Source organism: Rhineura floridana, chromosome 7 (genome assembly GCF_030035675.1).
Source record: "Rhineura floridana isolate rRhiFlo1 chromosome 7, rRhiFlo1.hap2, whole genome shotgun sequence".
Lineage (NCBI taxonomy): Eukaryota > Metazoa > Chordata > Lepidosauria > Squamata > Rhineuridae > Rhineura > Rhineura floridana.
Genome location: NC_084486.1, coordinates 3,026,618 through 3,053,745, shown reverse-complemented (window position 1 = coordinate 3,053,745; position 27,128 = coordinate 3,026,618). Strand labels below are relative to the sequence as shown.

General features: G+C 45.1%; 1 protein-coding gene across 5 annotated transcripts in view; it reads right to left on the bottom strand.

Moving 5' to 3' along the window:
• Nucleotides 1-27,128, bottom strand: part of PKD2L1 (polycystin 2 like 1, transient receptor potential cation channel) — a 93,506-nt gene that overhangs the window by 34,479 nt on the left and 31,899 nt on the right. For 2 of the 5 annotated variants that reach the window (XM_061634669.1, XM_061634670.1), the window contains 5 exons: nucleotides 21,958-23,335; nucleotides 8,908-9,021; nucleotides 2,904-3,031; nucleotides 1,738-1,991; nucleotides 807-1,031 (listed from right to left, as the gene is read on the bottom strand). In XM_061634669.1, coding sequence (XP_061490653.1) covers nucleotides 807-1,031; nucleotides 1,738-1,991; nucleotides 2,904-3,031; nucleotides 8,908-9,021; nucleotides 21,958-22,264 — 1,028 coding nt within the window. In that variant the 5' untranslated portion in view covers nucleotides 22,265-23,335. Of the gene's footprint in view, nucleotides 1-806; nucleotides 1,032-1,737; nucleotides 1,992-2,903; nucleotides 3,032-8,907; nucleotides 9,022-11,065; nucleotides 11,143-12,253; nucleotides 12,627-21,957; nucleotides 23,336-27,128 lie in introns of those variants that run through there. The other 3 variants (XM_061634672.1, XM_061634673.1, XM_061634671.1) reach the window with 3 other exon arrangements.

The following is a 27,128-nucleotide window of genomic DNA, read 5'->3' as shown; positions in this document are numbered from 1 at the left end:
AAAACTGACTCCTTTATAATCTGTTGTAATACCTTTCCTGGTATCAAAAAGACCGTCCAGTTTGTAGTTTCCTGGATCCTCCTTTCCCCCCTTTTGGAAGACTGAGACATTTGCCTGTCTTCAGTTCTGTGACATCTTACTCATTCTCCAGGATTTCTCAGAGATCATAGACAGATGTTTTGAGACTACATAATCAAGTTCCTTCAGCACCCCAGGATGTAGTACATCTGGCTCTGAAGAGCTCAACTCATTTAAAGTAACTAGGTATAACCTGACCAACTCACCAATCCTGAACTGCAATTCCTAGTTCCCTTGATTCGCAAAAGAAAAACTCATTGTTGACACACAACTGTATATCACACCACCATACATTTGCATGCGAAGGGGTTGGGCTGAGGGCAGTCAGGGCTGGCTTTTGGGGATAGGAAAGTTTGCCTGAGTTTTTTTTCTGAGCTCTTGGAGTGTCAGAAATTGGTTAATTTTCAAATTAATTCAAGACAAACTCTAAATGAGAGTGAAGGCAAGTTAGTGAGATTTAATTTTATGTCATAATCAGTTTACAACAATGAAGTGTGAGAAGTAGGCTGTAATCCTGAGCATGCTTGCTGATAAATGCTAGACCTCGCAGGGCTGGACATTTTGGACTGGACATTTGAACATAGCTCTGAACTAAATTATTTCATAAAAATTATATGTGATGGCTGGATAGGAAGTATGAAAGATGAGTAAAATAGTAAAAGATGGTTTCACAAAAACTGACAAAGGAAGAAAGAAGAGCTGGTATTGCATGTTGAGATGTCACCCACCTGAGCACACAGAAGAGATTGATATTGGCATTATACACAGAAAAGTCAATAAAAACCACACGAGTTCCCCGATTCAGCCACAAATTCTCTTTCAAGACTTGAAGAGCTCTAGTGCTTTCCTCCCGGGTCATTTGAAGATCTATGTAATATCCTCCTCCACTGTAACTCGTTAATCTGCCCCAGTGAGAGGAACCGTGAAGTTCTTCCTCTGTGTGATACTGCCACCTGCAGAAGGAAGGCATGATAAGAGAGAGTGCTAATAGGTGGGGAGAAAATGTAACCTATTCCAGGCTCAGGATGCGATGTGCACATTGCACATGAATCTGCCCCCCCCCCCAGATATGCAGAACTTAACCTGGCAGCAAATTGTAACCCAGTGGCACTTCTGTGGTTTTGCTGTTATATACTCCTGGTGGCTAACAAGCATCATCAGGCTGGGGGGTCAGCAGTCACTGCTAGCTCGGATCGTGCCTCAGAATAACTAAGGTGTCTTGTGTCCTTCTTGGTAATGGCACCCCTTGGGAGGATACACCTGGCACCAATTTTCTATCTTTCAGGTGCCAGGCGAAATGCTCTATTCACTCAAGCATTTTAAAACCCTTTCTCACTATCTTAAGTATTTTAAAATCTTATGTTTAATTATGTTTGTATTTGCTGGTTCTCTTATATGTACTTTTTGTTATCTTACTGGTCTAAAATAATTCATAAAAGGCAGTATATACATGTCTTAAATAAAATCAATACATTTTATCACTGATTGCAGTGGCTGTCTAAACTTTTGTATTCTATCCACTTCTTAAATAAGATGAAATGTTCTTATGCCTGCATATCTACTATAAAAGTAGCAGACGGTACTTTTGCTTTCCAAAAGTGGAGAGGATATTCAAACCTGTAGCTTGTGATAGAGAGGCAGAGGTTATGATCAACTCACGCTGTTCCATTGAAAAGTCCGAAGGGGGACCTGTCCTCTTTGTCCTCACTGTAAACATCATAACAACCAAAAATGTCTTCCTTGAAGTCATCATGCACCACACATGAGTTGTTCTGGACCTTCAGTTGGCGCATTCGTGGGACACCAAGCAGCAAGTTCTCATAATAGATATACGACTGAGTGGTGTGACCTAGAGACTCATTGTTGTACCATTTGGTCCAATACAAGCTGTCCAATAAAGGGCCTTGTGTATACTGTGGAGATATGCAGGAAGGGGGAAGACATGCATGTGAGCAGCACATAAAATGGTCTGAGTGGAAATCTGCCTTTCTCTTATGAGGCCAAGTGAGAAGGGTTGTGTTACTGGGTTCTATTTGTATAGGAAAAGAATCTCTCTTTGAAAAAGGGAGGAACAGTTAAAGCTCTCCTTGCACCATAGGCCATTCCTGCCTAAAAGATTGAAGTGTAGCCAGGTAGGGGGGAAAGGGGAGCAGGTAAGAGTCATGAGCACCAAAAGGAGGAGGGCTCTTCTGTGCATGCTGGCGGAAGGGTGTGTGGGGACTGATTATTAGCTGGTATGTGCACAAATCACTTATGCTTGATGATGTGGACTGTGTACAGTAGGGCCCCGCTTTACAGCGATTCGCTAATACAGTGGTCTCAATTAGACGCAATTAGATTAAAGCCCCACTCATATGGCGCTTGTTTTGCTTTTACAGTGGTTTTCAGGCATTGCGCACCATTCTGTTCAATGAGTTCTGCTTTACAGAGGTTTTCGCTTTACAGCGACAGTCCGGAACATAACCCGCCGTATGAGTGGGGCCCGACTGTACAAGTTTTTACACACTTTGGTACAATTATGCAGTTGAAATTTTTTTGCAAAGGATAATTGCATTCTGATCTGTCTATAAGTCCCAGAGGCACAAATCAGGTCAGTTTGCTTAAAAATGCAGACCAAATTATTTCTCCTCCATTCCTAGTCCTACTAATCCATTTTGAGTTGTTGATTGAATAGTTTTCAGGTTAGGTTGCTTGCTACCTGGACAAATTTAAAATGGCCAGATCAGGACTGTATTTATACCAGTCAATGCTACTATTTTCACTTTCCCTAGAAAACCTGACATAGATGAGACATGGTGCATGCAAAACTTGTTAGTACTACTCACTCCCCAAAAGTCAGCCATGCTTCCAATTGTCTGGAAGGAGAGACCGTTGTCTGATGGAGTTTCCAAGAAGAGTTCAGACATCACTTTGGTGTAGTAATAGGCATTTGAACTTGTCATCCCGTAGGTTACTAGAGATAAAGCAGGGTGGGAGTGGGGAACAGGTTACATTTCAATAAGCTTTAGACATTTATTCCACCTTATAGACTGGCTTAAAGTATAAAGGATAGGAAGGTGATTTTTATGAGAGTAAATTCTATTGGTGTAGAAATGTATAGGGGTTTGAATTAAAGTATAATCATCCTCAGGCAATATTTATCTGTTCCCAAGAGATACAGAACCTAAAATTTTACAACAAAGACAAAATCTTGACTACATGAATAAAAATATAAAAGATGTCAACTTTTACATCAAGAGGAAGAAAATAGCTTTTGGAAGCTCTGTCAGAGTACCATAAGCACCTCACAGGGCTAATTCACATAGATTTGCCAGTATTCTGATAGTCAAGGGTTGCCACCCTCCCTTCACCATGAAGAATTTTTCCTTAACACATTTTTAAAGAGTTTCCAACATATAAGAAATCCTAAAGGGACCACTTAAAGGACAATGATGCATGGAAGATAAATCCTTTAACATATCAGCATTTGCAGTGACATATATAGAGACTGACACGTGTATGAAATCCATACTCTTACCTCCCAAGTGTAGCTGCAGGGGGGCTGGTTGTGGTCCTAAGAGAAAACCACTCTGCACATGCAGAAGCAGAAGCATGTGCAGAGAGAAATAGACCTAGTTAATGACATAACTGAAAGGTTGGAGTTCTGTCACTGGAGATCAGCCTCTGAAAGATCTCTTCACTGTTGATCCTCAGCTTAAATTCAGTCCTGATTTCCCCCCATTATTCTAAACTATTATTGTGACCTGGCCTCTAAATGCAACATGAAGATGTTTACAGTATTTTCCCTGAGTGGGGACCAACCTGTAGAATTAGTAGATCCTACTATGCACGCCTTTTCAAGCAGAAAGGGTGTAACAATGTCTGGCAAAGATGCCTGTATAGGCTGCAAGATTACCTTTCTCTACAAAGGCACGTACACTTATCACCCTCTTCATAGGTCCTTCTATTACTGAAAACAAGTTCCAAGGCTGGTGCTAGAGATCTGCAAAGTTGGGCATTTACCAGTGTCCTGACTCATTAAGGGGCCCATCCAGTGAGGGAGAAAATGTTGGAAGTAAAACACCAATGCTTATAACAAGTAACCTGACCAGTGGGTGTGGGTGTGACCGATTCTTTCTTTAGTAACAACTTGATCGTTTTTCTCAGGCCTTGTTTCCTTCGTCCATCTTGTTAGTTAGATTGTTAGTGTGTATGAATGACTGGTGACTCTATAATGTCTGTACTCAGAATGGCTTTATTTCCCAGCAGTCATAAACCTTACATTTCTTTATTCTTTCAACCACCCGTCCTACCAGACTATTTATTTCTGCACTCTGCTGCTGTATATAGCAAGCTCCAAAAGAAAACCCACCAATTCTCAGTTTGCGCAGAGCCCAATCAGGTTGGGGCAGCACAAACTGTCAATTCCCTTTGCAAATGCATGTGCTCTTTTTGACCTTGCCAAGCTTTGTACAAAGTGAGAGAGCTCCCCAGAATCTCAGCTGACTCCAGCTGGCCATCTTCCACTTCCACCTTGGGACAAATTGCCCAAGGAGTCCCCATATACTGGAATGCACAACTTTGAGTACCCTCTCCAAGTTGTGTTAAACTCAAATTAAATCCAAGGCACCCAACAGGCATGGACATGTTTGCTTTAATTATTATTTATTTATAGATTTTTTACATAGAATTTAAACTCCTATAAAATCAGTATGAAATAAATCAGACTCAAAGCTACAACTATTAAAATAACCGCCAGAAACAGATCAGAGAAACCAGTTGATAAAAAGTAGGATAAAAATAAATAAATCTTGACCTGGCACTGGAAGCCTTAGGTGCTTCAAAACAGGTTCATTCTGGAATCAGTGCTACTCATGCACACATCTTTTTCATAGCATCCACACATGGTCATTGTCATCAAAACCTCTTAATCACTTTTGTGCAAGTCTTAGGATGTGAGCACACGAGTCGCCTACAGCAAAGCATTTCCATTGGCCACACCTAGAGGGGGAACGGGTTGATCGGTTGTGAAATCTCTTTGAAGTGGTTTTTTTTTAAAAGCACTCAAGCTGCTCCCACCAGGTTTTACAGTAAAAAGGGGTGGGGCTTGACTCGTGTCGTGTGCCCCCGTTTTCAGAAAAGAGAGACGGAGATGCACTGGAACCAGCAGAACAGTAGATACATATCACTCTTGTGCAAGACCTCATTTTTAAAAATTTAAACATCAACAACAACGGAGGTTGCATCTCTCTATCCCCCCACCCCCCAAAACAAGGAACCTCCGTTTGTGGAACATGATAACTAAAGCCCATAGCATTTGTTCATGCACACGTCTTGGGATTTTTCTAAAGGTGTGCATGCACAGGTATAGAAATATCTGTGTGCATGCCAAGCTCTGCCCACTGATGTGAAAGGCAGGCAGTTGAATAGCAATTAATATCCATGTCTGAATAAAGAGGAATGAATGGAAGCTAATGTGCCAAAGGGATATTCAGAAAAAATACCTTTATGACCTGTTTGCAATAAAAGGCCCTTTTTTGGAAGCACCCTGTATAAAGATGTCATCTGCTGGGCTTCCTGGGAGGGTTTTTCACAAGTGTAAATCTACACAAGAATGCCCCACTCCGGGCCCTTGCAGGGTTTTTATCATGATCAGTTATTTCTCTCTCTCTCTCAAATTGCAAAAATCATGATCTGAACAAACAGAGAAGTACCAAAGGGAGAAGATGCTGTTAAAGGAATGCTGGACCCAGGCCATTTATATTCCTTTTGAAATAAGTATACTGCAGAGCCCAGGAAACGGTTACCATTGCAAACAGCTGCTGTTTCTTCCACAGCTTCCTTTTTTGTGGCCTTAATTCTTTATAAATTGGAACTTTGAATGTGAGTTGCTTTAGTTTCCACTGATGAACAGAGAGACTGTCATAAGGAATTTTGCACTGAAAGACCCGAATTTTTCAGTCCAAATTTCTTCATCTAGAATATATGTAAAATGGACACATGACTTGCAACATGCATACTTCATAGTAGGGCAGCTACAGTTACATTTTTTACTGGTATCGCTATCACTGTGTTAAAAGCAGGCTCAAATGCCAGATCATCTAGCTAAACATATGCCAAACATATAGCAGCAGTGGAAGCTTACCTTTCACAATTGAAATGCTATGAGGGCTCAGGTGGAAAAAACACCAGTAATTATGGTCAAACATGGCTTTGGATTGTCATTACCGTTTTAACTCGACTTAGCGTCTAGGACAAATGTCTCATCCATTCAGTAAATGGGCAACCTTGTGCTTACTCCACAAAGAGTGGGATCAAACTTATCACATATGTGCATGCACTCAAAGAGACACAAGCACTGGCTAAGTCAAAACGTCAATAGCTGGATTCTCAGGGGAGAAAACCCTGATAGGCATCCTACACAAACAACAAATTTTCAAAGCTTCTGTTTTGCACAGGTCAGAACATCATATGATATGATATGAGAAGAGTGATTTGAGCTTTATCCCCCTGTTTGCAAGTGATAACTATTATTGGCATACCTACTCCAAAGTGGAGTGCATGAAATACAATCTGTTGCCCTATGAGGCATCACAGGTGCTCCTTTGAGATAACAATAAATCTTCCTAAAACAAACAGCCATTGTTGTGCCCACACAAAGTGCTTTAGTATTTGGCAACGACCTGCATTAAATCTATCCAGAGCGTACTATAGGAGCTGTCATCTATGTTATCATCCTAACCATCCTTCCTGCATAGTTCTTTGGGATTTAAAGGGGAAACATCAGGGTGTTCTGGAAGTGTTAACTACACATTTCAAATTCCAAGAAGCTGCAGGAAAATGTTGATGTTCCTACAAAATGAGAATGGGTCTTTCCTTCCATTGCAAGGACCATCTCTCCTGTGAGCAGAAGAGGAAGAAGCAGAAACCAAGGAGGCACCATTGCCTTCTCCACCTCCTGCTACTTTGCCAGCTGGACCAGGCATCTCCTCCACCCACAGAGGCCACTAGAATCATTCCTGGCACCAGCATGTGATATGCACGGGCAACATCTACCAGTGCCAAGTGGCCCTGCAGGGCCCACCTCCACTAGGTGTCACCAGCCACCAACGCAATTCTTGCTGCTCCAGGGATTACAACTGTCTGGCTGGCTGGCTGCCCAACCACAGTGGCAACCATGGGAGCAGCTTGGCAGCATTGCTAAATGGGGAGCTCCATGCCCATGCTCCTGTCCCCTACAAGCTGCTCTAGCATCATAGGCCCAATGCTTCTTTATGGCGCATCTTCTTGAATTTCTGATATGCTACTTCTCCAAATTCATTTGCTGTGAGAAGATGATTGGTAGTGCTCATGTCTACTGTTCCTTTGCATAGGCACTCTAGGAGCCTCACATAGCTTCAGCTGGTCAAAAATAACACTAATTTAAGGTTGCAGTCCTATTATTTTCATTGTTCCACAAAAGTGTCTCATAGTAACTTACAGAGCCTTAAAATACACGAACATTTAACACACTAGGGACTCTGCTGCTATGTGCTTTGCATGTTAAGCAGCATGAGGAATAAGATCAACCCCTGTAAAACCCTGTATTGGATGCTCCACTGAGACAAGCATTATCTGCCAAGCACTACTCATTGGAAATGGCCATTCGAGTAGGACTGCAGACACCACAAAGCGGTACTGCCCACCCCCAACTTGGGTGGCTGCTCCAAGAGGATACCATGGTCAATGGTATCAAAAGTCACTGAGAGATCAAGGAGAATCAGCTGGGTCAAAATCCCCCTTTCTCCCAACAAAGATGGAAGGCAGTTTCCATGCCAAAACCTGATTGAAATGGATCTAAAAAATAGATCTCATCTGATTTGTGACTACTTTCTCAAGAACCATGCCCAAGAAGTGACCAGCTGGTGGTAGTTTAAATTTTCTGGATCCAGAATGGATTTCTTAAGAAGTGGATGTTCAGGAGTGACTGTGTCCACTTCCGGGTCATTTCCCTATCCCAAACCAGGGAACTAACAGAGTTATCAGTTGCAGTGAAAGGAAACTCCCTCTGAGCAGTCAGAAATGCACCTGGAGCCATGTGGCTTCAAGGGGAGGCCTTCTTCACAGGTCCTCCACATTTGCATAGACTTGGAGTTCCTGATTAGGTCCATGACAGGTTTTATGATAACTTCTTACTGTTTTATTTTTTCATTTTCTGTATGGTTTATTTTTACGAACACCGCTTAGAAACACAAATGATTAAGCAGTATATAAATGTGTTAAATAAAAACAAATACATAAATAAAATAGGACCAGATAGAGACACTCTACAGCCAGACTACCACAATCCCACCCAGTTCAGAAAGCAAAGTTCAGACTGTGTGGTCTTGGCACATGTGAGAGAGCCTTTCGGTCCCCATGGAGGCTACGAAGTCCTGAACTACTCTCAACAAGGCTGGTTCAGTGTGGATGCTAAAATTACCCAGAACAATGAGTCTTGAGTAGCACCACTACCAGCACCACTCTGGCTAGCTCAGATAGGGAGACTCCTGGGCAGTGGAGTGGATGGTATACCAACAAGAACCCCTGTTCTGTCCCAAACACCCAACATGAGGACCAAACACTTGAAACTGGTCAGTCAGACATCTGGTAACAGATATAGAGTCCCAAGGGACCACAGTATCTCTGCCTGCCTATCCTCTGGGTTTGGATTGATGCTGTATGGAGAACTCTTTTTTTCAAAAGCCATCTTAAGCACCATTTGGTGGAAAGGCAGGATGTAAATTTAATGAACAAACAAAAACCATCTATACGAAGAGTTCACCACTGGGCTCCTGTGTGAATGATCAGAAGCAGCTCAGGAAAACTTACATAAACAGATATCCACCAAGAATACAATGTAGACCAACAGTTCACGCAGAGTGGTCTTTACATAAAGCTCTCGGTTCTCAGCTGTGTTTTCAGTTAGTGTTGTGCCCCAAAGTCCTGCAAAGAGAGACATAAGACATGAATGACTGTGCTTCTGGATTTACCTGTCTGCTGTTTTAGACATTAATCCACAACCCAATTGCTCCAGAGTGTTTCCACTGATGTAAGCAGAACAGCCCTAGAAAAACTACATGATGGGTGGCAGTTTAAAATGTCACAGCTCACTCTGTGTGAATGGTGCATGTGCTCTGTCAGTCCATTTCAGGGGGAAAATACCATATATTCCGGCGTATAAGACGACTGGGCGTATAAGACGACCCCCAACTTTTCCAGTTAAAATATAGAGCTTGGGATATACTCGCCGTATAAGACTACCCCTGCTTATGACATGCAAGCGATGTACCTTACTGGCGATTGGCTGGTTGTTGTATACAAAGCAGGGGATTTGAACCCCAGCCTTCCAGGTCTTAATCCAATTCTCTAATCACTATACCCCACTAGCATAAAATAAAACTCGGCATACATCCTAACCGGTACACCGCGCCACATAAAATGAAACAAAACCTAGCTAGGGGACAGGGTGGTACAGAGCGAAACAAGTGCCAGGGATGAGTTGGGTGTTTTTAAGCTCCACACCCTAAAAATGAGATTATGACATCAGCCTGTGCTGGCACCTTTTAACTTTGGAATAGTCTACTGCACAAAACACTAGTCCCTATGATTGCCATTGCTTCTTTTTAGCCTGCATCGCAGCCTCCCCTGCCCTGGTGCCCACCAGATGTTTCGGACTACAACTCCCAACTGTGCTGGCTGGGAGTGGTCGTGCAAAACATCTAGAGGGCCCTGGGTTGGCAGAGGGTGCTGTGCCCCAAACATTTCCATTTCCAGGCCGATTCTAACAGAACCACCACACTGCAAATTCAAACAGCTTAGCTTAAGAAAAAGCATACAGAATTGCCATGACTTTGCCCACATGCCCTGCATTTAAACACACACAGATGCAGCTTCCCCTGCCGCTTTCCAAGGTCTTAGCGATCAAGTTAGCTTGGACAGACCTAGCTGCAACAATTCTCTTTTCACAAACAAGGGGGGGGGGAAGACAAAAATAAATAACCAAGCCCAAAACACACACACAGGGGACAGAATAAGAATTGCTAACTTATTTCAGGGAGCTGCGGTGCATTCAATTTGCAAAAAAATGTATCTATAGCGGGTGGCAAAGATTTGGTGTAAGCCTCAAGAGGAGACGGGCACTTCCTGGATCTAACAGAGAGGGGGAAGGAAAGAAGAAATTGAGCCAGGGAGAATGCACACTTGGGGGAAGGTGGACTTAAAATATTCCACAGGGATGCAACGTATTTTGGGAAGGCAAGCAGAAGCATCTCCCAATCAAACTAATAATAGAAAAGAGCTATCATGCACAAACATGGCTTTCAGGCACTGATGGGCGGTGGGGACACCATCCACAATCTTAGCTGAACAGGGCTAAACAAACAGAACATTGTCCCAACCACAATGGCCCAACCACCAGCAAAAACCAGAGAGATGACCCCTCCCCAGCTAGCAACAGTGTTGGACATTCAGGGGGCGGAGGGAGAAAAACATACATCATGCCTCCTATCTCCCCCTTTTTTTGGCTAAACATTTGTAGTCAGCTGCAAAGAACTCTTCCATTTCTCAAAACACCAAAGGCCTTTAACAAAAATCTGCTTCCACATCCCAGAGAAACAACACAAGCTGGGAAGAAGGGGGGAGGTCGGGGTTCTCCCCCCAAAAAACCCCTAAGTTAAAAAAAAACTTTATCCAACCACAATCTTTTTCATATATATTTTTAAAAGATTTTTTTAAAAGGAAGCGAAAACAAAAGGGGGGGCTTATAGATTTGAGGGGAGGGGAGAAGACCTGGAAAGGGCCCCCACCCTCTATAGAATAGGATTTCTGAGAAACAGCATCAAAAAGGAGGGAAGGGAATGATCATTACTCTAATTTTCCAAGAAGAAAATGAACGCCAGTGTTGTTTCTGTAGCAATGAATCAGATCCGTGGGGAAGGGGGGGGCTGTGAATTTACACTGCCCCCCCAAATCTCCTTATAAAAATTACCGTAGTCGGTGGCGGGGAATGCACAGCTCAAGGAACACACCCGGCCTCAAAGTAAGTTTAGCTATTAAAAGCAGCTTGCCCAGAGCTTCACGGCCACGAACCCACACAACTTTACTTGGAAGTAACCGCCCTTGAACATAGCGGGGCTTCCTTCCAAGTAGGCTGCAAAATCCTAAGCGTCTGGGGCGGGGGATCCCCCTTACCTCCGAGTAAACGTGCAGAGGGCTGGGCTGCTAACGGGATGAGTCGATGCGAAAAGTTCACCTTGGCAGGCGAGGGGGGGGGCTTCTTTACTTCCGAATAAAGGCGATTCCCGCCGGGCTTTGCTTGGGAGTGAAGAAGCCCCGGGGGGGGGCTTACTTTAGAGTAACGATGCAGCGGAACTGGGCGGCGCAAACTCTTTCGAGCATGAATTTCCTTGGGGAAAAAACGCCTAAGCGCTCCATGCAATCAAAAGCAGGACTGGACCCAACCTTGGCCACAAAGTAGGCCTGCTGAAATCAACAGGCACGGCCGGGCTCCGTTAGTTTCAGTGGGTCTCCTCTGGAGTAGAACTTTCCTGGAGGCCAGCCCGCAGCCAATCACACATTTCCCAACTCTAATTCGAGGGAGACCGCGTCACCCCAGCCATGCCTACTGGGAAGTAAGTCCTCTTGACTTTCACGGGGCTTACTCCCAGGTAAGCGGGGTCACAAGCGCTGCCCCAGTCAGGCTCAGAAGAGACAAACATTCACACACCCCATTTGAAACCGATGGGCTCAAGTCTACTCTAAAAGTAACTTGAATTGTTGGATAACCCCCATAAGCATTTTCCCGTTAAAGGAAAGAAAAGAGACCGATCCAACTTAATATTTTGCTCACCCGATGAAGGAGAGAAAGAGAAGATGGGGAGGGGGAAGGACGGAGGGGAAAAGGAAGGTCACCCCCCACTCACCCTCTCCGACCCCAAATGGCTTAAAAGAAACGTGCCTGGCGCAGACCCGTTGAAATTAACAAGTCTAGTCAGTTTCACCAGAGGAAGCAGAATTGCTCGGGACTGGCCTGCTTTGGCTAATCTTTTCCTGAACCCAAAACGGCGTTGGAAGAAGGAAGGATTGGACAGGAGGGGGACGCTGAAGGAAGGAAAGTGGGGGGGGGAAGAGAGAGACTTGTTGCAAGGAGGAGAGAGCTCTAGTTCCTTACACTCACGTTTGGCAGGAAGTCAAATGGATATATAATATATATATTCCCCTTTCTTTCTCCGGCGCCCGGTTTAATTGATTTTTTTTGCGGGGGGGGGAGGGATGAGGGAGGGTCTCTTCTGCGCCTGCCCTCCGCGTAGCCCCGTCAAGAGGACCCAGGAGATCGGGGCTCCAATACCCCCTGCCGCTTTGCCAGGAGGCTCACCGGGGACCCTAAGTCGGGCCCTCCCTGCGGCCGCTGGATCACGCCCTTCGCCCAGCACCTGCCCTCCTCCCCGGGGCCAAGCAGACTTGGGCGCAGAAGGGCTTCCTTGGATCCAGCAGCGACCTCCAGCCATCTTGCCCACCCCCCCGAGCTCCAGCCCCCACATGCCGGGCCTGACGCAGCTGCGCTCGCTCGGCGACGGCCCGAACAAGGAGCTCTGGCAACTTCTTCCCTGCCGCTCGGCAAGCCAGGGGCAGTAGGGAGCCAAGCGGCCGGGCTCCCTCGGGGCAGCCTTCGGGTATATGCAGGGAGGGGATGGAGGCGCCCCTTCCCCTCTAAGCCGTGACCATTGGCCGCTACTGCAGCTTTCTTGTGTCTCGGAAATGTTCCACGCTGCTCGCTGACCCTCCCCCCGGCCCCTCTGATTCAGCCCCGCCGTCCGTCCTCCCGCCCGCATCATCCCGGCCTGGCCTCTGGCTCGGCAGCTATTTTTCAGCACCCGGCGTATAAGACGACCCCCGACTTTGGAGAAGATTTTCCAGGGTTAAAAAGTCGTCTTATACGCCGGAATATACGGTATTTAGAATAAAAGAGGCCTGTCCATCAGTAATCAACAGCTGAAGTAGGTATGGCATTTCATAGTACAGTTTTGCTTTGGCTGCACTAAATTTAACTTTTGAATAAACATTTATAGGATTACAATGTCAATTTTTTACTTTTTAAAAGCAAGTTTCTACTTTTTAAAGGCAGGTCTCTAGCCCACATAGCTGTTGAGATACATTTAAAATTATGCATCTGATACCTAGTGTGACCTCACCCTTATCCATGCCCCTTGGCTACTTTGCATATTCTTGAATTTTGTGAACACTCAGAGTGGGCTCAGAATATGACAAAGCAATTGACAATTATGCAAAACAGGAAAAATGCATATTTTTTCCATGAGATTTGAGCCTTTTCTGAGTTTTGTACAGAACACAATACCAAATCAGCCCAAACCAGCTCTCTTTCCAGTTGATAAACCACGAAATCTAGGTGTGTTCCAGGAATGGCCCATGCACTAGGCTGGTGGAACATTTGTCCTAGATACCACTGCCAGTGACTTCAACAGAATTTCAGCCACTGATGCAGTTAAGAATTGGGAGAGAGGATGGATGGCATATGTCACCGAGCCCCAGAGAGGATACATGGGGAATTTTTATTATTAATTAGATTTATTAGTTGCTTGATACCTGAAGGTCACCAAGCAACTTACACAATGTTAAAACAAAAACAAATTAATTACACTATAAAGCATAGCAATAAACAACAAAACAATACCAATAGCACCCCTATGCAGCCACAGGAAGGTCTGGCAGCGCATTAAAACAAAACATCATCTCAATCTATCAAATGCTTGGGAGAAAATGTGCCTGGTGTCGAAAAGATGACAATGGCACCAGGTACACTTCACTTGGGAGCCACAATTAAAAAGGCCCTCTCCCTTGTCACCACCCTCCAAGCCTCCCTCAGAGAGGGGACCTGGAGAAGGGCTTCAGAGGAAGATCTAAGGGATGGGTGAAGACTACAGATGTTAAGGACAGTAGTAAAGAGCTGTGGCCCATCCTATTGGTTATTTATTTATTTGAAGCACATCCATCCATCCATCCATCCATCCATCCATCGTGTTTGAACCCAATGCTTCAGCCAAAAAGGTTCCCACAGTGGCTTACACACAATAAATTAAAACAAGACAGTCACTGTCCCCAAGCTTGCTGTCTAAACGACATGAAACAAAAGGAAAAAGGATCAGGGATGGAAGAGGAAAAAGACAAACTCAAGCACCAATTCTTAAAGTTAAGTAGTAGTTCATTTAATGACCAGCTGGAATGGAAACAAGTAGCAGATGGTGTAGTGGGTTGCCACCACTCACCTAATCTCATGCCACTGTCAGGAGGTAGAGGGGGAGGGGCGAGGTCGGCATAATAGGAGCAACTGGCTACCCTGGTGCATTTGCACTAACTACACTGACCTCACCACCATCCCTGTGAATGCTGCTCATGGTAAGCAGCACAGTGCAACAGATTGTGCCTCACCACACTGCCCCCTACTAATGGAAGCACTTTAGGGACAGAAGGTGATGCACTGAGGCCTGACTCCCATCTCTCCCACTGAGGCAGCCTGCTGGAAAGGCTCTCACAGTAGGTTACAATGACTGGTTGTGGTCAATCAACTTGAGCTCAACTGCAAATCTAGACCCAAATCAGATTCTCTCTCTTAGTTTCAATTTGAGCCTAACAACATGGGTTGGGTGGGTTCCTTTTGAAAATTTTCTTTTATCATCTCACTATTTCATCAACGCACTCACTGTTGATGAGATAGGTAATACCATTAAAAGGCTTAACAGTATAGGCCATTAATGGATAGTTTTTAATGTTGTTCTCACTGAAACCTTTGTCCAATGTACGTGTGACTTTCCCCTTGAAAGCTGAGTAGGTGTACCCACATCAATTTCCAAAGCGTTTCTATTCCTTTTATATAGTCTCAAGTGGTTCAGCCCTAAGGACACCCAACATCAGAGATCTGTGATGGATATTGCTCCACACCCCTAATCGAAAGCACTCAGACCAGAACAGCACAGAGAGATCTGTGATAAGGTATGCTAAAAGCTTGGCTGATGTGCACTGATACCATGTGACTGGAACTTTTTCTGATTCCTATTTCTGTTTCAAAAGCTTACTACTTTTATTTTAAAGAGCTAAGACTCTTTAAGGAAAGTGCAACAGATATCTCAAACCTGCCCCCATGGCCTTTTGGAGCTCTCAGGGAGGTGGGGGTTGGGGGCACTGTGCTTCAGTGGTTCCACTCCTACCTCCAGAGTTGCTTCCAAAAAGTAGTTATGGGGACTACTGTTAGGCACTACCATGGGGGCTGCCCTGTGGTGTTCTGCAAGGTTCCATCTTGTCCCCCATGACAGACTACTGATAGTTGCTCTCAGCAGCTACTAGGCCATGCCCCTTCAATCAACAGCTATCAGGACACTCCCTTTCCATTCCAGCTGCTATGGAGCCCTTCAGCCTTTCCATCTACCCAGTTGAACACATGGTGGCTCAGAACAGCTGGGCACACGGTCAACACATGGTGACAGAAGAACAGACAGCCTCTTGAGGTCACTCTCCTCTTTGCCTTTGTCTCTTCCTCTCTACACCTCTGCTGCCAAACTCCTGTTAGCTCACTCTGTACACTTGCTCTCTGAGAGATGGCTTACTTGTGTATCCTCTGGACTAGCTGAGTCAGCTTCTTTACACAGGTCACAACCAGTTAAGGCTGGCAGGAAAAAATGGAGCCAGAGAACGGAAGCATATAATCCACTTTAGAAGGGCTACAGCTCAGTGACAAAGCATCTGCTTTGCATGCAGAAGGTCTTAGGTTCAATCCTTGACATCTCTAGGGAGGGCTGGGAAACACCCATGTCTGAAACCACTGCCAGTCAGTGTAGACAGTACTGAGCTGGATGAACCAATGGTCTGACTTGGTATAAGCCAGCTCCCTATATCCTGTGTCCCTAATCCCATGGCTCCTGGGTCCCAATTTTTTATTTTAATGATCTGAGTTGAAAACTGTTGCTTGCTTTTAAATAGTTTTGTTAGTTTGTTTTATTTTTAGTTGCATTTCCATCTTTTTTTGTCCAGTATTGATTTTGTACTTTTATAGAAAGGGAGGGTATAAATTCATAAATAACAACTGTTCAGGAGTCAGGACTACTATTTGGCCTGCAGATTTTGGCACAGGGACGAAGGACCACCTTATGATCTGCCCAATTGTACTCTGTATAACTTCAAAGTGGGACTGGTGTCTTTAAAAAAATTGTAAGCTTTGCAATTAACTTATGAACAAGATTTGTTCTTCTGCATACTTGGTAATTCTATCTTCAGCAATGTGTTCTACCAGTTTCCCCAGATCATACATTAAGCTAACCAGGCTGTAATTGCCAAGATCCCCCCTGAATCTCTTTTTAAAAATTGGTGTTATGTTGGCCACTTTCCAGCCCTCAGTTATGGAAGTTGATCTTAAGGACAAGATACATATTTTATTAGAAGATCACCAATTTCACATTTGAGTTCTTTAAGAACTTTTGGGTGGCTGCCATCTGAACCTGGTAATTTGTCAGTTTTTATTTTGTCACTATGGCCTAGAACTTCATCTCTTGTCACCATTATTTGCACCTCAGTTCCTCAGACTCCCTTTCTGTGAAAGCTAATTCAGGTACAGAAATCTGCCCTTTATCTTCTGTTGTGAAAATAATGCAAGCAATTAATTCAGCTTCTCTGCAATCTCTTTATCCTCCTTTAGCATAACTCTGACACCCTTGTCTTCCAAAGGTCCAACCACCTCCCTTGATGGTTTTCTGCTACTAATGTGTTTAATCATTTTGTTGTTGTTGTTGTTGTTTTGGGTCTTTATGTTTTTAGCAATGTGCTCCTCAAATTCTTTTTTTAGCATCCCTTATTGTCTTTTGCCAGAGTTGCTGTTTGCTTTCCTCATTTGGACAAGACTTCCATTTTCTTACCTCTAACCGCTTCTTTGACTCTGCTCATTAACCATGCAGGCACCCTGGTGGTACCTCTCTTGATCTGTGGTATACATTCAAGCTGAGCTTCTAATATTGTGGTTTTAAACAACTCTCAAACATTTTGGAGAGCTCTGATCCTTTTCACTTTGCCTTTCTACTTCTATTTTATTATTTATTTATTTATTTATTTTATTACATTTTTAGACCGCCCTATAGCAATAAGCTCCCAGGGCGGTGTACAGCATAATAAAACAGGTTAAAATACAAGTGGATGTAAATACAATACACAATAAAACATAATTAAAAATTTTCAATTTTAAATTCAAATTTTTAAATTTTTAAAATGCCTGGGCGAAGAGGTAGGTCTTTACCTGGCGCCGAAAAGATAACAAAGAAGGCGCCAGGCGTATCTCATCAGGGAGGGCGTTCCATAGTTCGGGGGCCACCACTGAGAAGGCCCTAGCTCTAGTTATTGTTCTCCATGCCTCCCTATGCGTTGGGACACGGAGAAGGGCCTTCGACGTTGAGCGCAGCAACCGGGTAGGTACCTAGCGGGAGAGGCGTTCCGCCAGGTATTGCGGTCCGATGCCGTTAAGGGCTTTATAGGTAAGAACCAACACTTTGAATCTGGCCCGGAAACATATTGGTAGCCAGTGCAGCTGGGCCAGGACAGGTGTTATATGATCAAATCTTTTAGTCCCAGTAAGAACTCTGGCCGCAGCATTCTGCACCAGCTGAAGTTTCCGAACCGTCTTCAGAGGTAACCCTACGTAGAGTGCATTACAGTAGTCCAATCTAGAGGTTACCAGAGCATGGATAACTGTGGCAAGGTTCTCCCTCTCCAGATAGGGTCGTAGTTGGGCTACCAGCCGAAGCTGGTAGAACGCATTCCGTGCCACCGAGGCTACTTGAACCTCCAGTGACAGGAGCAGATCTAATAAGACCCCCAAACTACGGACCTGCTCCTTTAGGGGGAGTGTAACCCCATCTAGGGCAGGTCGGACATCAACCATCTGGGCAGAGAGCCCCCCCACCAACAGCATCTCAGTCTTGTCAGGATTGAGTCTCAGTTTATTAGCTCTCATCCAGTCCATTATCGCGGCCAGGCAGCGGTTTAGTACATTAACAGCCTCACCTGAAGAAGATGAAAAGGAGAAGTAGAGCAATCCCCTCATTTTCAGGAATGTTCTTCTTTTGAATTCAAATGTGACTGTGTTGGATTTTCTTGGCAATTGCCCATTGACATATATACTGAATTTGACAGCACTATGGCAAACATTCCCAATCAGTTCAACAACACTTACATCTCACACCAGATCCTGAACACCACATAAGATTAGGTCCAGAGTCGCTGCTCTTCTGTTCCCTTCTATGACCATCTGTTCTAGGGCACAGTCTAGACATTTTATATCTTTTTTGTGACTGCAACACACATGTGCCCAGTCTATGTGAGGGTAATTGAATGTGTGCTCTTACCAAAGCAGATATCATGCTAAAGATCTCATCAGAAATGTCTAATTAGAAGACTCCAGGAATAGACCTGGGCTGGTGGAATAGCCTATGGGAGACAATCTAGAATGACATCATGTATGTCTGTGCACTACTGAGGGTGGATGCACACCTGTCCCCCTTCCCCTTAAATCCACAATGACTCAAAGATGCATTCTGACAAGTGTCTCACAGAAGCATTCTCACTTCTGTAAGTGATCATACAAAGGTCATTCTTGTCAGTACTCAAAACTATGAGGATGACACCCCATCAGTCTGGATCAATAGCAGAATGTGCATATTAAGTTACTGAGGGTGCTCTAAGTGCCACTGCCCAGAGCTAACCTTACTCAGCAGCAGGCAAGATCAATAGGAGATGGATGGTTCTTCCCCATCTTCCTTTGCTCTGTACTTCCTGCTCCTTTTCTCACCTCTCATCCCCAGTAACATTTCTTGGATCCTGCTGGACATATCATTAGCTGCCACTGCTTATTAGTGCCTCTGCTTTGCCTTACCTTCATGTGACAACTGCAGCCTAGCCAGGTTCACATGACAGTTCCATTTTGCCAGGTTCAGTGAATGTGAAAAAGCTGGTGAGTGTCTTCAGGTTGCCTAGCAACTACAAAGCCCCTCAGTCTTGCAACACAGTACACTTTGTGGCTAGCAGTAAGGGCAGTAGTGAGGAAAACCAGCAAGGCCCTCCAAAGCTCATATATTTTGTTACATTTATATCCTGCATTTCTCCCTAGGACAGCGGTGGGGAAGCTTTTGGTTCCATGGACCAGATCTTTACAAGGATGGGTGGGGCTAGCCACCTGCCAATCACATGACTTCATTATAGCATCATGTGATTGACAGATGGCTGGGGCCTCCCACCTGTCAGAATCCCTTGTGCTTCATTTTTAAGTCCCTGAGATTGGGGATTTAAGGGGAAAGAGGAGAGCCTTTTCCAAGTCTCTCTCCCCTTCCCCTTTAACTGCCCAATCTCAGGCAATTTAGCAGAAAGCATGGGGAAACTTGGAAAAGCCTTTAAGACAGCCCCCCTGCTCCTGTTTGAGCAAACTGGAGTGCAGGAGCCACCTTAAAGTCTTTGCAAAAGCCCTTTTCAAGTAGCTCACATGCAAGAGCTGCTTCAAAGGGTGTTTTGCACAAGGCTTTTATCTCCGCTCAGCTGATGAGCGGGGAATACATCCTGCTTCCATGGCTGCACAATCTTGTTCCCTGCTAGTTACATGCAGGATTAAACCCTGTCCTCTCACCCATCAGGTGACATCACTAATGACATCAGCTGATAGGTGTGGTTTAAAGAAAATGGCCTCGGGGGACAAATGGGACCCTCTGGCCTGGAAGCTGGAGTTCCCCACCCCTGTCCTACAGTTCAAGACAGCATATATGTTATCATCACAACACCCCTGTAACATACCCAAGGCTAAGAGATAGCGTTATCAGTGGAGGCTCGTCTGTTAGGGTAAATGGGGCACTGTCCCACCAATCTCAGTCTGCCCTCAATCAACCGCCACCTGCCTGCCTTCTTACCACAGCTTGGAAAAGTTACTTTTTTGAACTACAACTCCCATCATCCCAATCCAGTGGCCATGCTGGCTGAGGCTGATGGGAGTTGTAGTTCAAAAAAGTAAAATTTCCAAGCTCTGCTTCTTACTTAACAACCAGTCTAGAGCAGCCTTTCCCAACCAGTGTGCCTCCAGATGTTGTTGGACCACAACTCCATCAGCCTCAGCCAGCATTGCCAATGGTCAGGAAAGATGGGAATTGTGGTCCAACAACATCTGGAGGCACACTGGTTGGGAAAGGCTGGTCTAGAGGGGAGCACTGGATGTTGGCTTTCTCCTTCTTAGTGTCAGTGTTGCACTTGTAGAACTTAGCAGGCAGGAGGACGATGGAGACTAAACTAGAATTAGTTGGCTCTGCCTGTCGTTGGCTCTACCCCCACCTACTGTTTGGGCTCCCTGCCTTCTGCCCTACCAGTCCTAATGGGCCCCAGCCACCACTGAGCACCATTACACTTTTTTGGGCCCAAGGGTACATATGGACATCTAGGAAACTGTCATGGCACCACAAAATACTCATTTAACAGAAGAAAAACTAGTAATGTTCAGAACCCCCTCCAACAGGCAAAACACCTACTACACGTACCCCAAAACAAATCGAACGAACAAACGAACGAACGAACGAACGAACGAATGAAAGAAAGAAAGAAAGGAAGAAAGAAAGAAAGGAAGAAAGAACAGGCCGCCCCCCCAAAAAACAGGCCGCCCCTCCAACCCACAAAAAAGCCACAACATTTTAAAAATTAAAAATTGGGAGGAGTAGGGAGCCTTGGCAGACACCAAGGGAGATGTTTGAGGGTGGCATGGTCCCCATGCTTGCCTCATTGGGGATTCCAGGACTAGCTCAACCTCATCCAATGAGCTTCATAGCTGCCGGAAGCTTTGAACCAGAGATTCCCCAATACTAGTCCAAGACTTAAAAACACTACACCACACTATAGGGCAACAAGCATAGAGTAGCTGCCCTACCCCCCCCCAGAGTAAGCCAACAAAGTAAATAGTCCCAGAAGGCAAGTGAGTTAAGCTACATGTTATAAGGAGAAAACAAATAGAACACACACAGTGTGACCCTCTCATGCATATCAGATCACATGATGCAGAGGATGTGTGTATGTGTTCTCAAATACATTTGCTTCCTGGCAGGATTCAAACTCCTCCATGGAATTTTCAAAAACGTTACCCCACCAACTTATGTTTCAAGTTTTAAACCAGCGTCTCCTGTCTTTATAACAATTCCCTTCTTAATCATCATTCAGGACAGACTTTTCCTCATTCAAAAAATACACTGTAAAAAATAAATCATTCTCAAGCCATTGCAAAAATGTACAAAGGGTGCTTCACCTCCAAATTGTATGAATAGCTGTGGTCATTTAAGCATACTTGACCTTATGTTTATCTTCTCCAATGCTTCTACAAATGATGCTGAAACTAATTAAGCTCAGTTACTTAGTTGTAAGGCAATCTACAGCTATGCATGTTTTCTTGAATGTAAGTTCTACTGTTCAGTGGGGCTTACTCCTAAACGAGTGTGCATAAGATTACTCCCTGCATCTGTTCAGAGCTCAGGGAAATTATAGTGGCATCACTTCAAGGGTTGTGATTTCAGAGGCACAGACTCCTCAGCTGAAAACGGGAGACAAAGATTCCTATGGGTCCTGTCATGGCTTGTTGATAATCACCCCCTTTCCCTGTCTCTGTTCCTGCTTTTCATCCTGTTGATCCCACAAGACTCTTGCTGTAGTACAGAGGAGCAAGAGACACAGCTGCTTTGCACAGTAATCACAACAGTCACTTTCTTGCTTCCCCATGCTGGGAGAGAGAGTTGTCATGAATTGTTGGCCCTCTCCTCTCCTGAATGTGCAAACTGAACCTCACCCCCACCACCTGCACCACCCCATTACCTCGGATGCCTTTGAAAATATAGAAGCAGCATTCAGGGAAGGGCTTCTTCTTCATCACCATCACCTCATTCTCAGCCTTTTCTCTCTCCTTCTGGTAAGGCAGGGAGTCAGTCAGTTTCTCAATATTCTCATAGGGGTTTTCCAGGATGGATTTGGGATTGTAGATCGCCTGGATTTTCAGCGAGGAGGAAGGTGATCCATTATAAACGGGGTTGTCCCAAGCCTTCTTCCCCAGAGCTTCCAGTTCATGCTCTTCTTGTGCTTGGAAATGGCTTTCAGCTCGGTTGTTCAGGTGGGAAGAGCTCATGGCTATATAGACTAAGCAGAAGTGTCTTTTGAATTCAGTTGCTGAGGCCAATTTGTACAGAAGAGCACAAATGTGTAAAACAGGCAGGTCAGCAATAGCAGGAACATTGGTCTGTTCTGCACTCTGCTGCTCAATGGCCTCTTTCTTTTATACCAGTTCATTGGGTGACAGGAACAGAAGGGAGGCACAGACCACTGTTGGAGCAGCGTAAGCTCTATTCTTTGGTGAGCGTAGCTACACCCAGGGGAGGATCTCTTCTTCTCTGCAGATGACGGTCCTGAAAACCAGCGTGGCTTGGGTGGGTGAGGAGAGAAAATTGTTCAGATATTGGCTCTTGTGGCCCAGCTTCCAGGGAAGAAGGGAGGGAAAGAAAAGGCAGGGTGTTCATTGGACACCTTGAGTTGCAGATAGCACTGGTGAGTGGCACCTGGCAGATCCCCAAACCCTAAGGGCTGGTTTTTAAATAGAGCTGCACTAAGAGAGCATTTGAGGTTTGTAAATCAAATTTTAGACTTGTTTTCTGAGGCTAATCTTTGAACTAGGGCCTTTAAGAACTCCTAGATTCAAAATGGCAACTTTTGCCCTATGAATTGGCAGCATTTGCTACCAACGGAGCAGATGCTGGTACTAGCACCAGCAACCATATGAAATTCACACAAGGCAATTACAGGATCATAAACTGTCCAGAATCAAACAACAAATTTAGGTTTAGGATTAGCTGTGTGGAAATGGCAGTGTTGCACGAAGACAGATGCTCAGCGCTCTAAGTGGGTATCTGCACTGAAGAAATTCCCCAACAGGGTATGTGTGAAGCCTTAGCACTGTGGATGTTTATCTATAAGGGCACATATAGCTGCAGTCTTTTGTCTCCTCCCTCATGAAAGGACATGTGGGAAAGCTTTGCTCCAGAGGTAGAAAGGATCATCACGCACCCACAGCAATAGGTCTTCTGGAAGGTTCTTCCTGAATGTTCCGATTAGAAAAATACCTTCTGGCTCTCCTCCTCCACCAAGTCCATCCACACCCATCTTCCTGGGGAGGACTGCCTGTTCGAAGCTTTAAGCGCTTGGGCTAGATGGGGATGGGAAGAAGAGATGCATCATCCTTGACAGAAAGAGGAATGTGTCCTTTTAGTGACGTTTTCATCCACATAAGCAAGAAACCTTTTTCTAGCCATAGCTGAGTTAACCAATTAAGCTAGAAAGTAAGGGTGAGGCCATGCTTGGGTTTTGAATTGAGGGGCCTATACCAGCTTTGTTTTATCCTGATGCAAACCTACATTGACTGGGATATACATTTAATTTTCTTTCCAGATTCTGTCCTCCATTAATAGCATTCCTGTATTAATAGGGCCACCATGATATACGGTTTGGGTAACTTATAGGCGACAATATTGTACCATGCTATAATGTCTAGCTCTGAGAGGAGTGCTCAGAAATGTCAGATGGTTCAGGATGTAGTGGCCAGATTGTTAACTGGGACCAGGCACAGAGAAAGCTTAGACAGGCAGCAGTAGAGATGGGTGACCCCTACCTCTGGTGACCCCCTTGCCATCCCACCAGGCCTAGTGATCACAAGCAGCCACTAATGAGCAGCCTGGGCTTGTCCTCCCCTCTGAGTGTTCCATTTGAATGCTTGAAATCCTTGGGGCAGGGTGAGCATTGAACAGAACCGTCGAAGAGTCCAATTTCCCCAACTGCTATCCCATTCCAACAGGGGAAATAACTCTGGTTAGGGGCTAGAGTAGGTGACAGACAGTAGAGGTCCAGTGGCAAGTTCTTTGCTCCACAAGTAATAGGGTAAGGTAGCAGGTGGTGGAGGATGAAAGCCTTGCCTTGCTTCTCCTCAGAAGAATTTGAACAGAGGTGCTAGAATTGTCAAGACACCTCTGGTCAGCATGTCATGTACATCAGGCCACAGTGGAGCTCTGCACCTTAGCCTGACTCGCTGAGGTGTCACATCTCTGTCTGGGTCGTACCACTTCAGACTACAGGCAGAGGCTTATAAAATGGGATCCTCTCTTCTGAGAGAGAGAGAGGGAGAGAGAGAGAGAATCCCTACAGGTAAAGAACTGGTATGTCAGAGAGAAGGGTAGGCTAGAATCTTGTAGCTTTCTATATGGTGAGAATTCTTTGTATGGAGGTGCACTCAGTCATGGTGTCCTGATCTGCAATGGTATAGTCCAGATTAGGGGTGGGGTCGGTTGGCCAGTGCCGGTTTGAAAGCATTCCATCAACCTAACAGGCCAGTATTGATTCAAGTTTGTTCTTAGTCCTCTAGCTGCTGCTTTCACCGATCCAGGGGTTTTTTCCCTGCCAAAAGTTATTGATATTAATATCAATATTTTGAAAGGAAATATTGATATTTTGATAGGAAAATCATCATTCTTAAAATAGCCACAAAAATAGCCACAGAAAATCGTTACATAAAAATCTGATCAGCAATGACAGAGAATAAGAAAATTAATGGAAAATTCAATACCAAATCCGGATTAGGTAGAATTCTAGTACATCCCTAGTCCAGATACAAGTTTATCACCTCAGCAATAACCATGCCCTTGTGGAAGCAACCTGTGCTTAGTTACTGTTTATCAGCTAAATCAACTTTCTGGCTGGCTGAAGTTCATGGGAGTTGTAGTCCAAAACATTTGAAGGGCACTTGGTTACAAAAGGCTGAACCAGATTTATGACTGCTGATAAACAGCAGTGTCCCCATGTTGAAGGTATTTATTGGGATGGTGTCATTTGATTGCTCCGATCATCTTGGCAGAGTTCAGTTCTCTCCTTGCCCTTCCCACACATCGTTGCCTATACTTTGAGGCAGTCCTCCTTACACGTTGCAAACTGTGGGATTGAACAGAGTGCTTGAAAACAAGGGCAGCACCTCAGCAAGTGGCCACATAGGAGAATCTGAAGATGCTGGCACTGATTTATTGGGAAAATGTGAAGAGCCAACGGACCATTAGCTCATGATGTTCAGGACAGGACATAAAAGGCAAAATGCTATATTAAGCTGCATTAACAGAAGTATAGTTTCCAAATTGTGCGAAGTATTAGTTCCCCTCTATTCAGCACTGGTTAGGCCTCATCTTGAGTACTGCATCCAGTTCTAGTTTCTGCACTTCAAGAAGGATGCAGACAAACTGGAACAGGTTCAGAGGAGGGCAACAAAGGATGATCAGGGAACTGGAAACAAAGTCCTATGAGGAGAGACTGAAAGAACTGGGCATGTTTAGCCTAGAGAAGACTGAGGGGAGATATGATAGCACTCTTCGAGTACATGAAAGGTTGTCACACAGAGGAGAGCCAGCATCTCTTCTCAATTGTCCCAGAGTGCAGGACACAGAATGGGCTCAAGTTGCAGGAAGCCAGATTTCGACTGGACATCAGGAAAAACTTCCTGTTAGAGCCATACGACAATGGAACCAATTACCTAGAGAGGTAGTGAGCTCTCTGACACTGGAGGCCTTCAAGAGGCAGCTGGACAGCCATCTGTCGGGAATGCTTTGATTTGGATTCCTGCATTGAGCAGGGGTTGGACTTGATGGCCTTATAGGCCCCTTCCAACTCTACCACTCTATGATAAGATAGCACAAGACAGTTTTGCATATTGCATCCAGGATACCCATAAGGTTTAGTTAGGGGCCTTGTGAATAGATGAAATCCTGACCACTTGTTCTCAAAAAGCCAAGATGGATTGAGAGATAGTGCTGGAAATGAGAGGGGACACCTGGTATATATCAACCAGACAGCTGCTTCCTGACATGATGCTTAGAGATCTGGGCTTTGTATCCTCTCAACATGCTAAGGAGGCCCTGCACTCTCTCATCAACTGTCATATAGCAGTAATAATTCTCAGCATTTGCTGAGTGTTGAAAGGACTTCATGTGCAGGGACGAACTCAGAAGGTGGTGCTGGGGGACTCCTGTTCGACTCCTTGGTCGTTGACCTATAGGGTCCCTCAGGGTTCATGTCCCCCATGTTATTTAACATCTATATGAAACCGCTGGGAGAGGTTATCCAGGGGTTTGGGGTTCGGTGCCATCAGTATGCGGATGACACCCAACTCTATTTCTCCTTTCCACCTAAAGCCAAGGAAGCTGTCCTGGTCCTGAACCAGTGCCTGGCATCAGTGATGGACTGGATGAGGGTGAACAAATTGAAACTAAATCCAGACAAGACAGAGGTGCTCCTGGTCAGTCGAAGGGCAGATCAGGGAATAGGGATTCAGCCTGTGCTGGATGGGGTTACACTCCCCCTGAAGACACAGGTTCGCAGTTTGGGTGTGTTCCTGGACTCTGCTCTGAACTTGGGAGGCCCAGGTCTTGGCCGTGGCCAGGAGTGCCTTTGCCCATTTAATACTAGTGCTCCAGCTGCGCCCGTTCCTGGAAATGCCTGATTTGACTATGGTGATGCATGCCTTAGTTACATCCCGTTTAGACTACTGTAACGCGCTCTACGTGGGGCTGCCTTTGAAGACTGCTTGGAAACTTAAACTGGTACAAAGAGCTGCAGCCAGAGTATTAACAGGGGCTGGTTACAGGGACCATACAACTTCCTTGTTACAACAGCTCCACTGGCTGCCAGTTTGTTTCCGGTCACAATTCAAAGTGCTGGTTTTGACCTTTAAAGCCCTATACGGCCCAGGTCCAGGCTATCTGTCAGACCATATCTCCCTATACGAGCCTGCCCGGGCCCTGAGATCTTCAGGAAAGGCCCTTCTCTCAGTCTCAACACCCTCGCAAGTGCGATTGGTGGGGATGCGAGATAGGGCCTTCTCGGTGGCTGCTCCTAGGTTCTGGAACTCCCTTCCTAGGGAGGCACGAATGGCCCCCTTGCCATCCTTCCATCGGCAAGTAAAGACT